Source organism: Candoia aspera, chromosome 1, assembly GCF_035149785.1.
Source record: "Candoia aspera isolate rCanAsp1 chromosome 1, rCanAsp1.hap2, whole genome shotgun sequence".
Lineage (NCBI taxonomy): Eukaryota > Metazoa > Chordata > Lepidosauria > Squamata > Boidae > Candoia > Candoia aspera.
The window spans coordinates 212,453,525-212,467,623 of NC_086153.1; the positions used below are offsets into that span (position 1 = coordinate 212,453,525).

The 14,099-nt window shown below is 36.6% G+C and overlaps 1 protein-coding gene across 1 annotated transcript in view; it reads left to right on the forward strand.

Annotated features, from left to right (window-relative positions):
- TMEM163 (transmembrane protein 163) overlaps window positions 1-12,567 on the forward strand; it is a 74,168-nt gene extending 61,601 nt beyond the window's left edge. Inside the window, exons 6-8 of the mRNA XM_063288717.1 lie at window positions 3,808-3,919; window positions 10,398-10,539; window positions 10,841-12,567. Coding sequence (XP_063144787.1) covers window positions 3,808-3,919; window positions 10,398-10,539; window positions 10,841-10,901 — 315 coding nt within the window. The 3' untranslated portion in view covers window positions 10,902-12,567. The remainder of the gene's footprint in view (window positions 1-3,807; window positions 3,920-10,397; window positions 10,540-10,840) is intronic.
- Window positions 12,568-14,099: the final 1,532 nt, after the last annotated feature.

The window sequence follows — 14,099 nt, forward strand, 5'->3', positions numbered from 1 at the left end:
CTCTGCACATAAACATACATACATTTTGCTTCCCATTTTTTAAAACAGAGAATGTGTTTTAAGAACAATAATGTGGTAAAAATTATCTAAAATAATTTTATTTTACTTTTGTACCTAAAAAGCCTCAATGAAAACCAAAACAATTTACTGTAGAACAGATAAATGAACATTGTTGTTATATAATTTAATTCTGATACCAATTAACCAACTTTAATTTTTGCCTTGCTCCACTTATTTCTTTCTGTTTATCCCAGTTGCTTATTTAACTGGCATGTGCTGAAAACCAAAACTGTACATCCCTACCATTTGGAGTCTTCCTTACAACCAGCATCCTTGAGAGTTTATGAAAAAAATAGAATGTAAAATCTGCTTACAAGACCATTTTTCTTCATCTTTCCATTTTTGCTCCTTTTTGGATCTCTTGGTTTAGCAAGTCTTTAACAAACCATAAAATATCCATGAATGCAAAATCTAACCATTGTTAGAGGCTAAGTCAGCCCTTTTTGAGGTTTACAATTAAAAAAAAAACCTTTGTTAAATAGAATGTAAATGTTTATACATTTGAGAAAAAAACACAATCGGTTCTTTCAACACTTAATTTAATGTAGGCTTTTCTATCTGCTAGAAATTAACTATTACGTTAATGTAACTTCCAAGGCAATCCTGCTTGTAACTTTGTAGCGTTTTGAAGCTGAATCTTCAGGTGCTCCAGGAACCTTGGTGTTTAGCCCCAGAATCCTGAATCTTCCCTCAAAGTCATTGATGGGAGGTCCCAATCAATCTTCCTTCTCCTCCCTAGGATCAGAGAAGTAAACATTTCTATAAGTAATAGCTAAGATGGTTCTTTTTATGGTCCATGAAACCTTAGCCTAAACTATTGAGAAATTTAGAATTTAGAATATATATCTTTTATTAAACAATTAAAATATACTGTTTATTTTTTAATGCAACACTGGCTTCTATAGTTTTATCTTAAATGATCTATTACATTTTGTTTTCAGGGTTTTGGCACATTTTAATTTTATAACAAATTTGCTGCAGATGCTAAGGATGGGGATTATCGATGACTTATGACAAAATGATGTCACAATGTAATTAAAACATACATACACACATACATATTGATTTGATGCTGCATTATATTAAAAGCAGATGCTTTGATGCAGATGAATGGGAGGACTGATAAAGGCACATTTATGTGCATGTATTTAAACAAATACATAATACACACATATAGGCACACGTATATATAATTTTAATAATTTTATGTTAAATAAAAATGATTTTTCTCATTATGGTAGTGTTTAAATGTTAATCCTCTGGTTATAATTCAGTTCTGCTCTTCTAATTAAAATAATCTAGTGAAGCCATGAACAATATGACTTGATGGATTTGTTCCCTTATTTAATGATTTTCAGAAGCAATATCAAGCAGAAGGTATGTGGCATCAGAGAGGAAAGGTCCTGGGGGATATGGCAGCAGATGGCTAGGGTTATTTTATTCATTTACCACTGTATTAAAGTATGTCTCATCATTTTTGGAAGATGAATTAATTTGGAAAGGTAATAATTCACTCCTAGGGCTCTTGTACTTTGCCAGAGATGGTGGACAGATCATTGTCTATCCTATTGTCATTATGTTCTCATGTCTGCATTGGACTCTTTGGCTGTTATCAAATCCTTGGACGAGAGGTGCATTTAAACTCTCCAGAACTTCGTGAACTGTGGTAACTTATTCCTACTCAATCACAGTCTGTTCTGTTTCCAAAGTGGAATATGGAGAGGACCAATTTAATTTTGGGGTGTGTGTGAGAAACACCTGTGATTTCTTGCAGAGATAGTTGGAAAAAGCAAGCAGGTGTTGTAGTCAGCAGCTCTGATGTAGAAGTGTTAATAATAGTTCATTGAACAGATCCTGGTGTTTGTTTATTTGACAACATTTGTGCCAGAAACCTGAATTATCTTTCTTTTTGCATTCTCTTTTCCTCCTCTTCTTTATTCAGTTCTTGGTTTGCACTTCATGAAGCTGCAAAGTGGTAATAATATTTTGATCACAATATTTGAAGGGGTTGTGTAGCAGTATCTTTTTAAAAAAACAATAACCAGAAAAATCGGAGTACCTTTTTAGTAGACAGCATTAGTAGGAAAGCGTAAATTTAGACATCTGTTGGATATGTGAGATTTGACACAAAACACTTCCCTCTCCATCCCAGTCTGCCCCAAACTGAAATCTCGTTGTCTGGCTGGCAGAAAGTGCTGGGAAACCATTCCTTTCTTCCCATTCACAGAGGCTTGGATCTGCTGCTCTCTACAGCTTCCAGGACCTCAGATTTGTTTTGCTGTGGCTTCTGGCTCTGAATATGAATTATTTCTGTATAGAGAGGGAGGGGGGAAGACAAAGATCACTGTTCTTGTTTCCTCCAGAGACACATAGATGTACTCTATTGGAATATACATCTGAAAGACATCTCCCCCCATGCCTGAGGTCAGTCTTGATCAAGCTAGCTTTTTGGCTGTGCCACCTCCTAGAAAAGTGGTAAAAGTTTGGGGAATCTCACCTTCCAGGAAGATTGGACTATTCCCCTTCAGACAGCTGTTAAAATTTATGGTGTTCTGCTACTTAATGCTACTTGTTTATCTGAAAAGTTATTTTTATTTCTATATTATTATTGTAATTATTATTATTAAACTTTATTCTTTTTTAGAAGTTTACAAAAAATAAACAAAATAGAAAGCTAATACATAGAAAAGAGCCATACAGTACTAAAAACAATTAATAAAGACTCCAACCACAAAATTAAAACTAAACCAGATTAAAAAGAAAGAAAAAAAAGAAAGCCTTTAAAGACTCTAACAAAATGTAACAAATTACAATATTAAAAATCTAAGATATGTCTTAAACAAATGTCACTGGTTTACAACAGTTACCTTATAATGCTATATCATCATCAAAGACAAAAAGTTATGAAGAAGTCACCTAATAATACCTCTGTATTATTGTAAAATATAATGAAATCTATACCAAAGAAGAACATACTTCATTATTTGATTAGCTGGAAATACCGCCTTTTCCAGAAGGATAAATTACGCATTTCCAAAAATCAGTGTCTGAAACATCACTTTTTCAATTTCACAATATAATTCTTTTTGCCACCTACCATGCCCAGTACAACCATTATCAATGCCTCTTTGGGGAGGACATACTTCTGGCCCCAGTTCTGGGCTGTTATTACTTTCAAAATGCTGTATGGTGCAGCACCAGGATCTATTGGGCAATACCAGAACTGCCCATCTGGACCCATTGTCAAGGGAGGACCTGATGCAGGTCCCCCTTCTTGGGAGGGACATGGAGCATGAGCCAGGTAACAGGACTTCTAGCAGTGGCTCCCACTTTATGGAATACCCCCTCCTGGAGATACAGATTTGTTTGTTCATTCATTCATTCAGTTTGTGTAGCCGCCTATCTCAACAAGTGACTCTGGGTGGTGATGGCTTTGACTCTGCTGGGATTTTATAAACAAGTCAAAACAGTTTTTCTAGCATACATTTGGCCTTAGATTAGACAAATTTAGTTTGAGGATCCCTATGGTATTTACTGATAATTGTTTATAATTTTTTTCTATTTTTGTTTTGTCTTTGTATCCTACCCAGAGTTTGTCAGGATGGGGCATTTTATATATATTATAAAATCAATCTGTCAATCTCTAGCTAGCTTTGGCCCAGAACTATTCCATCTTTTGGCAACTTTGAATTTATTAATTGGATTATGTGGCAAAATGGCATAGAATATTTCTATTTTCTTTTTCAGGATGACTTTCTATACAGTGTTTCAATTTTAAGTGGAATCCTTTGTACTATCCTAGCAGTTATCAAATTTATGTTGGGGAATGTGCTTACAAGCAGAGCATTGTTAACAGATGGTAAGTAGCAAACAGATTTCTCTTTCTTGATACTGTTACATCAAATAAAGGGTAGTGAAGTAGACATAAGTGAAGGTAATGTGTGATTGGATTAAATTAGAGAGGGGAGACTTGGTTAACATATGTATAACAGATTTGGCTAACTTTTTTGGGTTCGCTGAACATTTTTTTTCCTCTCTGGCAAACCATGACCTGTTAGAAAAATTAAGAAATTAATTTAGAAGTAAACATCATGGACTGGTATAGTCCAGGGACTAATTGATCCTGGCATTTGCTGCTTTGAAATTGTGATCATGATGAAAAGCCAGTGACAGTTCATCTAAATAAATAAATAAAACACGGGGATAAATAAATTGAAGCCAAATTTATTTATTTATTTATTTATCAAATTTATCAAATACAGGCATACCTCAGAGATATTCTCCCATTGGGGGAGATGGGCGGTGATACAAATTTAAATGAATGAATGAATAAATAAATATTGTGGGTTCGGTTCCAGACCACTACAATAAAGTGAATATCATAATAAAGCAAGTCACACAAAGTTTTTGGTTTCCCAGTGCATATAAAAATTATGTTTACATTTTACTGTAGTCTATTCAGTGTGCAATAGAATTCTGTCTAAAAAAAAATACATATACTTTAATTTAAAAAAAAAATACTTTATTGCTAAAAATGATACTCATCATGTTATAATAGATAATAATATAATAATGAAAAAGTGTTTAATACTGCAAGAATTACCAAAATGTGACACAGAGACATGAAGTGAGGAAATGCTGTTGGAAAAATGGCACTGATAGACTTATTGACGCAGGGTTGCCACAAGCCTTCAATTTGTAGAAAAACACTATATCTGCGAAGCAAAATAAAGTGAAGTGCAATCAAATGAGGTATGCCTGTAGCCAGATAAAATATTTGCAGTCAAATGAGAACAATGTGGTAAAATTCACTGTAGGAACCTGGATGGCTTTTCACAGTAGACATTTAGGACAGAATGTAGACATTAAAACAAAAAACTAAGCACCTACATGTTACAAGATTCAATAATAATAGTCCACCTGCATTTTGCCTGGAGTTGCTGTTTGTCTTTGTTGTTGTTTTCCAGACTCCAGGAATACAATAGATCGTATAACGTCTACTCTTAAATCATTTTAATGTATGAGATGATGGGATTGTCAGAAATTTGTTTTGCTATTTCAACTGATACCCCCCCCCCCACACACACACACGTGGACGCACAGACTTCATTAGCCAGTGGCTTTCCCTCCACTTTTAAAACTAAAATGCTTTTAAAATAGGATGCGAATCAAAAAGTCCTTAGCACAAATGTAAAAACTGGGTTCTTTACCTACAAATTATGACTATGTATCTGGCTTGGTACTGTTTCAGTAACAGCAACAATGAAAACAATCCTTCAAAAATAACATGGTATCTAGGATTTTATAAAGACATCATGGGATTTTCTCTACTTTGTCAACATCATTTACTGTGTTTCCCGGCAACAATGACTGATTGTTCTCACTGGGAATTGTAATTTTGTGACATTATCTCTTTTCCACTGCAAATTCTTGAAAGAAGCAGTGATCGATTTATCTGTTGAGAAAAATAAAAAGATACGTTTTCTCTGCATGACAAATTAAGGTACAATCCGATTCCTACTCAGCTGGGAGAAACAATCTTTGAATTCAGACTTATGTCTGAAGTTAACAGGTAGAATTTCACTGTTACTTTACTCTGTCTCTCATATGTGTACAAAGCAGGGCCAAATTGTGGGCTTTTTGTTTTTAAACCATGTGTGGTCTTTATCCAGGTACCTGTGCAGTGACTGCATAAAGAGAGTTCCCAAACAACATGAGCAAGAGTCATCATATTTATGAAGGGTCATGTGTATCTCCTACACCAAATGAAAAATCTTTCATGAACCAAGGCGTAGGAAAGTTAATCTGTGAAATAGAAGCTGTAATCCAATAAAAGACCTTATAGACAAGCAAGTTGTTTAGAGATATTAACCTAAATTTCAAATGATTTAATTTGGTTAGCACAGCCATTATCTCCCAGGGTTGTTGGTTCAATTGCACTTTTAGGTTGTCAACCCTGATGTATAGAGAGACTCAGATATTTACTCATAATTTGGGCAGATATCAGAGAAGCTTGAGATTCCTCAGTCATGTCGAATTGAGCATCAATATGTAGTCATTACTGTTACCCCACAGACCCAGATGGGCTCAGAAGTACAATTTTGGCACTATGGGCACCTTCACTGAATTCTCCAACCAAAATGCAAATCAGAAGATTTCTTATCCTGTGACCATTCTCCCATACTGTTCTGTACCCAGAAAACTCTGTTTCCTTATTTGACACCTGCCCTGAGACGACCTTCCCATCTGATCCAAATTTTACCTTACTGGTCAGTAAAAGTAAGAGGTATATGCTTGGATAGATGACATTCAGGGATTTCCTTTTCTTCCTTCCCCTTTCCTTGGGAATGAGGAAAACTGTGACACGTTGGCCAGCCATATGTTCCTTATTCCTTGAAGGAAGAACTCATGCAGCTCTGCATGACAATCAGCCAACTGGACATTTTGGAGTACTTGGAATCCATCTCCTTCTCCATAACCTTCGATGACCTTATGTTAGGTGACACTTCTAATGCCAGATGGAACTGTTATGTAAACATGGAGCAGATATCTCCTATTTTCAAGGCCATGAAAGAATGGCCAATAGTTCATAGACTTGAAAGGATAGAAGGAAGAGTCTTACGATTGGAACATTGGGCCTGATGTCTATAGGGGGCTTGATTCTTGTGTTCTGCAGTAACACTGATCTAGCCATGTCAAGTCTGTGAAGCTTCTGCTGTTAAGGAATATGGGGCAGGTTTCCCGAGAGATGAATTCTGGCTCTAGTCTTTTCTGACACATTAGGAAAGTAAGATATATTCACTTGATACTTTTTCTATTATTCTGGCTCCCTGCTGGTTTCCCAGCATAATACAAGAAGAGTATGCCTTCTTACTTAATTAAATGTATAAATCTTATCTTCTGTCTACCACTCATCTGGGGCAAAGTATAATGAAAATATAAATTAAAGCTGATCAGAAGACAAAATAATATTTGAGAATAGCATTAGAATTAGAGAGTCCCATGTCAGAGAGTTAAAAATCCAACTGTGTAGAATAGTCTTTACTGCATGTTAAAAGCAGAGCAATGAAGGAGCCGGTGTTACCTCAGGAATGTTCTAGAGTCATGGTGTTGCTATTAAAAAGGCCCTGTCTGAATGTCCTCCAAACTCAACTTTCCATCTGGTAGGCAATGCCAGAGGTTTTGATGCTTAAAATCAATTATGGGTAGGTTTACTGGAGGGTTGTGGCCCTTCAAATATCCTAACCCCAAGTTATTTAGGGTTATAATCATTCTGATTTCATGCACAAAGGGTTCCCTGGGGTAGGTTCCAGGAGATAATCATAGACAGGCATTGAGAGGGAAACAAAAGGGTGATTCAGTCCATAAAGTTCCTGCAATAAATAGGGATGCATAACTGCTAACTCTGCTGGAGCTTTCAGCAGCATTTGATATCACTTAATTAACAAAATTAAGGAGTGAGAGATGATGGATGGAGACAGAGTTGCAATTTGGAGAGCCTGTGGTAGGTACAGTCTGAAAAGTCTGTTCCTCAAATGCTTGCCATGTTGGACATGGGCAGTCAGCAAACATCCATTTACCAGAAGGTGAACCGATTCTCCCAAGATACTGTGGAGCCATAGGCATTGCTGCAAATAATACATATTATGATATTAGAGAAGTATGCTTTTTTAATGTTAAATCTTAATTTAATTTAATTTGCCTGTTGGCAAAAACTACAGATCTGGTTAATAAGAGTTGCCTTATAACATATTGAAAAAGAAAAATGGGAGAAACATTCTATTGTTTTAAGCACAGATGTGCAGTGCATGGAAAAGTCTAATTTAGTAAATAGAGACATGAATACCTCCTGACATGCACATTAGACACTTTACTAATATTGTAGCATCTACAGTACCTATTTTCTGAGCTTAGGGTAACCAGAACTGTGGTTTTTGCAAATGGCTGAGAATGTTCCCTTTTCTTCCTTTAATTATATCCTTGTGATAATTGCACTACTGCTATTTTTTCCCATTAACTAATTTAAGGAGTGAACTCTGTAATTAGTCTAGTGTCTCTGTGTTTAACCAATTTCAGTTAAATATAGCTAAGCCCAGATTTCTGTAGTTTTGCATTGTTAGATTGAGTAGAACAGAATCTCTGGAAAATGAGAATTTCACTCGCAAGCCATTAAAAAATAGGGTATATTCTGTATACACAGTTCTTAAATTAAAGGTAAAGTCTCCCTCAAATCAAGCTCAATTCCTGGTGACTACGTAGAGATGTTTAAAAAGTGGCTTTCAATTTATTTGTTTGTCAAATTTTTATCACTGCCCGTCTCCCCCCTAAGGAAGGACTCTGTGATGCTGTGATGTCCTCAATTTAAGATTAGGGTTTTGTGTTGTTTGTAAATAGGTGGGTACACTTATGATTTGGAGATGATGTTGGGGGAGGTCTCACAAAATGATTGCCATAGCATATAAAATGCCCATGTACCTGCCACCCAGTCTGTCTGGAATATGCTAGCTAGTCCCAATAGCTGCACCTATAAGGTTTTAATTCTCTTTTTACAGAATAGAATAGTTATTTTCAGTTGCTGCTGGAGAAATATATTTAGAATGTCTGTGAAGTCCTCTAAGTCCATTTACAATGTCCACTAAGCCATCCACTTAGCCTAGGTCTGAGTAACATGGGGGATATTGATGAGTTAAACAACTTACTTGGGCTAATGCTGCAAAAAATTGTCTCTGAATATGTTAACACTGAAGCTGGGGCCAATACAGGGAGGGCTGCCAGTTTCAGAGGATTTTCATTGTAATCACCTGCCTTAAAGCAAAGGGCAAGAGTTAGGGTCAAAGGAATATGTATGTATGCATCTGTGTGCATCAGAGTATGTGTGTTATAGTGGTGATGCAATGTTGGGGGAACATGAAACCTGTGTGCTTCAGATGAATTAATCATGCATAAAACGTATTAAGATTGGGGATAATTTGTGTTTATGGATGTGGGGAAGAGATGTGACCAGGCTGACATCTTATGGCCAGAAGTTGAAAAACAGAGCTGAAATGTGGGCATTTTCCCCCCTAGCAGTGTTAATTTTTGAGAGCATGTTGTTATTAGTCACTGTCTAGCACTCACAACCCCAGTGGGGGTTCTGTACAATGTGGCATTCCTAGTGAACTGCGATGGAGCTCTTGGGTACAGTTGTCTCTGTTGGGGAGTATCTCTGGTGTCTCTGAGAACCCAAAGGCACAAATTAAAGCCTTCCTCTTTCTCCCTCCCCCCCCCCCCCCGTATTAAGTGTGCCCATTTGCTCCCTTTTCTGCCATGAATGGCTCTCTGTCTTGCTGCTTAAACCTTGTATGCACTTACATTGTGTCTGAGCCTAAACTGCTGTGGAGAGAAAATGACTAATTTAGCAGTATTGCTGGGGCAGGATGGCGGGGGGAGATTGGGAGCATATTGTAAGAATGGAGTGGAGGTTTAGTGGTAGATGCTATAGGGAAAAAGGAGAATTGATAAAAAGTTACAAAAGAACAACCTTTGCACTGTCAGTAGCCTTTCTGTCAATAATGGGTTCAAGCAGTTATTTTATAACCATTGATAAAATATCAAGCAGAGCTAGTCTGTCTTTCCTGCAGCAATGTATACTATTTTTTCACTGTTTGGGGCTGTGTGTTTTCTAACCCCCATCTACAGCCCTTGCCCAGCATGAATGTGCTGTTTGTTTGTTTTACAAAAGTGAATTGACTTTCCTTGGCAGCAAGCTTCATCTTCCTCCTCTGCCATATTTGCATAGCTGTCATATTGTCCCTGCAGGATTGGATCTACTGCAGTGTTAGTGAAGTTGCCTCTCGGGCTTCTAGAAAGCAGATGGTCGGTATTAATTCAAATGCAGTCCACAGCATTTGACAGTGCAGTGCCTTAAAGACCCAGGCCACCTCTACTGCAGCTTTTTCATCTTATTTTTGTGTGCAGCTGATGAAATGTATTATAGCTTGCTATTAAAAACAAGTCTGCCAATTCCATAGCCTTGGATGGATGGATGGATGGATGGCAGCAGTTGCAAATGGTATGGACAGTTAATGGGTTAATAGGAACTTCAGTGTGTGAATTGGAATAATAGTGATTTATAATACGATGGATTAGATTTGTGAGCTGTAAAGAACACACTTTGAAGTGGGCTTTGGTTAGTTGTAAGCTATAGTGTAAAGCTTTGGGGAGCTGCAATTCAACTAGGCACCAAGGTCCTCAACTCAGGTGTAACAGCATGCAGGTCTTGCATCCCAGAGCATTGGCTATTCCTTGAACTCACTGTTCTTGCTAGGAGGGCCTAATCTTTATTTATTTTATTGTAGGTTTCAACTCTCTGGTAGGAGGAATCATGGGCTTTTCCATCCTCCTGAGTGCAGAGGTTTTTAAGCACAATGCTTCTGTTTGGTACCTGGATGGAAGTATAGGAGTTCTGATTGGACTTACAATATTTGCCTATGGTGCCAAGTGAGTGAAATCTTTTTTTAAAATGTATTTTACATTTGAATTTGATTTTTCTCCATGATTGAGGCATGAAGGAGCCTATCCCCTGTGTACCATTTATTCAGTGTTATATATATTTTCCTGTCCTAATTACAGTGAGCTTAAAAGGCTATTATTGATTGAAATATATGATGTAATTTGCTGTTTTAGGGGTAGGCAAGCATTGATTAGGAGAATACATAAAAACACATAGCACTGTTATTTATGGCTACATCTTTGTTATTTATAACTATTGCCCTTGATCTGGATTTGTTTTCATTTTCAGGCTCCTTATGGATATGGTCCCCCGTGTGCGGCAAACACGTCATTATGAAATGTTTGAATGAAGGCAGCTCAGCTGTGTGGACTGAATACATTTTGCAGGATTTGAAAACATCCTACATCCTGGCAAGTGGGGCCAATCCTGTGTGCAAGATTGAATTTTGTTTTACATATATTATTTTTGCATCATCATTCAAGGGGAAATCAATCTGTACAAATAGGCAAACATGTGCACTGCTTAAATCTCTGCCATAGCATTTGGCATATGCTCCCAAAATCCAGCAAGCTGCAATAGAAATGAATGAGACTTCTAATCCTTTTTGCTACATTTTTAAGTGATCAGCCCTCTCAAGACACTTAAGAGCTGCCCATTTAAAGGGGCCAAATTAAGAAGAGTAGCAGCAGTAGTGTCTGTGGCTGTTGAGAGGCAGACAGATATATTGGGGTTTGAGTTTCTCCAGGAAAGAGCATTCTGTCAAAAAGATGGCTTTTAGTTCTGATATTCCTAAAATTCACAATGGGTGATGGGCAGTATGTCATTAGTGTCTCACACAATTGCACAAAATTCAAGGGTATTTTACACATGGTTACCAACAGATCAGACTTGCTATTTTTATTCAGTATTTTTCTTCCTACAAGATACCACAGTTTCAATAAAAGGTGCCACCCATCCACCCAGCTGCTCAGTCTCCCAAATTTTAGGACCATGGTTTAATTTCATAGTTTTATAAAATTCTTTGAAATATGTCTCTCCCCTTCTCCCCCTCCCTCCCCTTCTATATCAAGGAACACATATTAAGCTGCACAGTCAAAATAAGCACAAAGTGTTAATGTACAGTTAAAAGCCAAAAGAAGATTGAGGTTCAATATGTCAGTTTGTGTTATGCACTTATGTAGCAGTATGTCTGGCTAAAATACACGGGTGTCCTGTTGTCTAGTAAAAGTGGAAGTGATGGTTCCATTCTGACAGTAAAGTAGACTCTAACTGTGAAGAGTTAGGCTTTTCTATAGGTATTCGTGTGCTCACTCATTTTATGTAATTTAGCATCTGGATTACAGAATCCAACTCCCATTGTGTATAATAGACAAAATGTTGTTTTATAAAGTACCTATAACTAACTTTAAAAAAGCTGTGTATATAGTACATTAAACAAAGTCTTCCTGTACAGAAGCACCTTCCATAGACAGGTCACTTCTGTCATTTTCGTAGGTGGAATGTTTTAGCCTTTTAGCACAAATTTAACATATGGTTAAGTAAATTAAGTTTTGAGGTTTACTGCTTAATCCACATGTTTGTAGCTCCACTATTTTGAAAATGATGCATTTGTAAAGAGGACGAAGTAATTTTATATCTGGCAAAAAAATGAAAAGTTTATTGGAAGTATGTATATTGGTGTGGAATAACGATTTGCAGATGGGCATCAAATTTGCAACTGACATCTTTAATAACACCCTCTACTGTCATTTATTGGTTTCTTGCTTATATATGCCATATTTCAGTGGATGTATCTGTGTGGAACTCAAAATAGAAGACTGATGGAAGGTTATTTCATTTCATTTCATTTCACTTCAAAATCAGATGCAATGCAATCTCCCTTAATTACTTGTTTGAAGGTGTTTCCATATGAATGCTAACCTCTACAGTATACTTCATCACCTCAGACAAAAAGCTAGCCTTGTGGTACTGTTTTTTATTCCATGCAGCCTTCTGAAATAAATGCATTGAACATGATCCAAAAACAGTATGTTTCTTGGTGTGGTCATAGAAATAACTTTCTGCAGAGGGGCAATTAAAATTAAATGTCTTAGCAGGTCATTAATTTACCAAGTTTTCCAGAGGGATCGCCGGGTTAAATCTCTTGCAACAAACCAGACCTGTCGGAACTTAAAGGCTAAGAAATCTGTTATTACATGATTTTTTTTTTAACAAAACAAATCAGGAGCCATGGAAAGCTTATGTAGTAGTATATTTATTATGGTTTTGAGGTGCCACAGGACTTTTCATTGGTTGAGCATAACCAGGATCCTGTGTTTGCATGTCATGAAGGAGCAGTTTATCTAAAAAAAACAACACAGGGGGAGGGTTTCCTTCTCAGGATTCACAGTGGTTCTCCTGGGAATTGTGTGGCCTTCTCTTCAAGAAGCAGAAACCTGAGACAGAAGCCATGTTTTGGATGTCAGTCAAATTCAGCAATGGCACATAGATTATAGTGCCACTCGTCTATTGACTTTGTATGGATGACTACATGGCCATTTAAAGTTTTCACAAACCACTTCATAAACTGAGGTTCAACAATGTAGTTCACTCAGTGGAAGACCTCAGAAATAGGGACAACGATGTCCAAGTTTCAATATTATGAAAGCCACAAAATTTCAAACATTTACTTTTTAAACAAACTGTTTTGACATCCAAAATTGCAGTATCCATATGGATCATAAGCTGGAAACAACTGGGCTATATAGCCAAGCTGCATACATTCCTATTTGCATATAAATACAAAAAGGTATCATCTTGATTTTCTCTCTCAAGCACACACAAAAGCATTCATCAGCTATCACACTGAGCAGGCAAGGTGAGTCACAGAACTAGATCTACTACAATTGATACATTGCCATGATGCCATATGAAAAATCAAGGAAAGGTATTTTTTTTTGGTCAAGTTTTAAATGTAGACAATGATAATATTAGCATGGTGGGTGTCCTGGTATAGTTTAACAATGTAAGTAACTTTTCTTAACATTTAAGTGGTGAAGAGAACAGACAAGTCAATTACCATACAGTTTATTGAAAAATAAGATTCTCCCTAGTGCTCTCTACAGTAATGAAAATAGTGCGTTTTCAGCCATGAAGATAAGAGTTAGATACCCCTTTTAAAATTTATCAAACCTATTTGCTGGGCAACAATTTTCTTGAACAAAATTGAGGACACAATTTACAAAATAAATTCAAGGACTTACCTTTAAAAAAAATGTGCCTTTGGAATGGCTTTGATGGAACTTAAAATATGTTCTAAAAATCTACAGAATGCTTATAATAGTACCCAGTAATTATGTACTTTATTTCCATCACTGGCTTCACAAGGGTTCTATTTCATGCCTGCAGAGAATGAACATTTTGCCTTTTTGGTGCTTTCTCCCACTCCAGCTAGATTGAGGTATTACGTGGACCAGCTATCAGCAAGAATAAGCAGATGTGGGAATTTGCATCTGTCTGAGACAGGAAAACCCAGGAATTTATATTTTGAAAATGGAATTCTTAAATT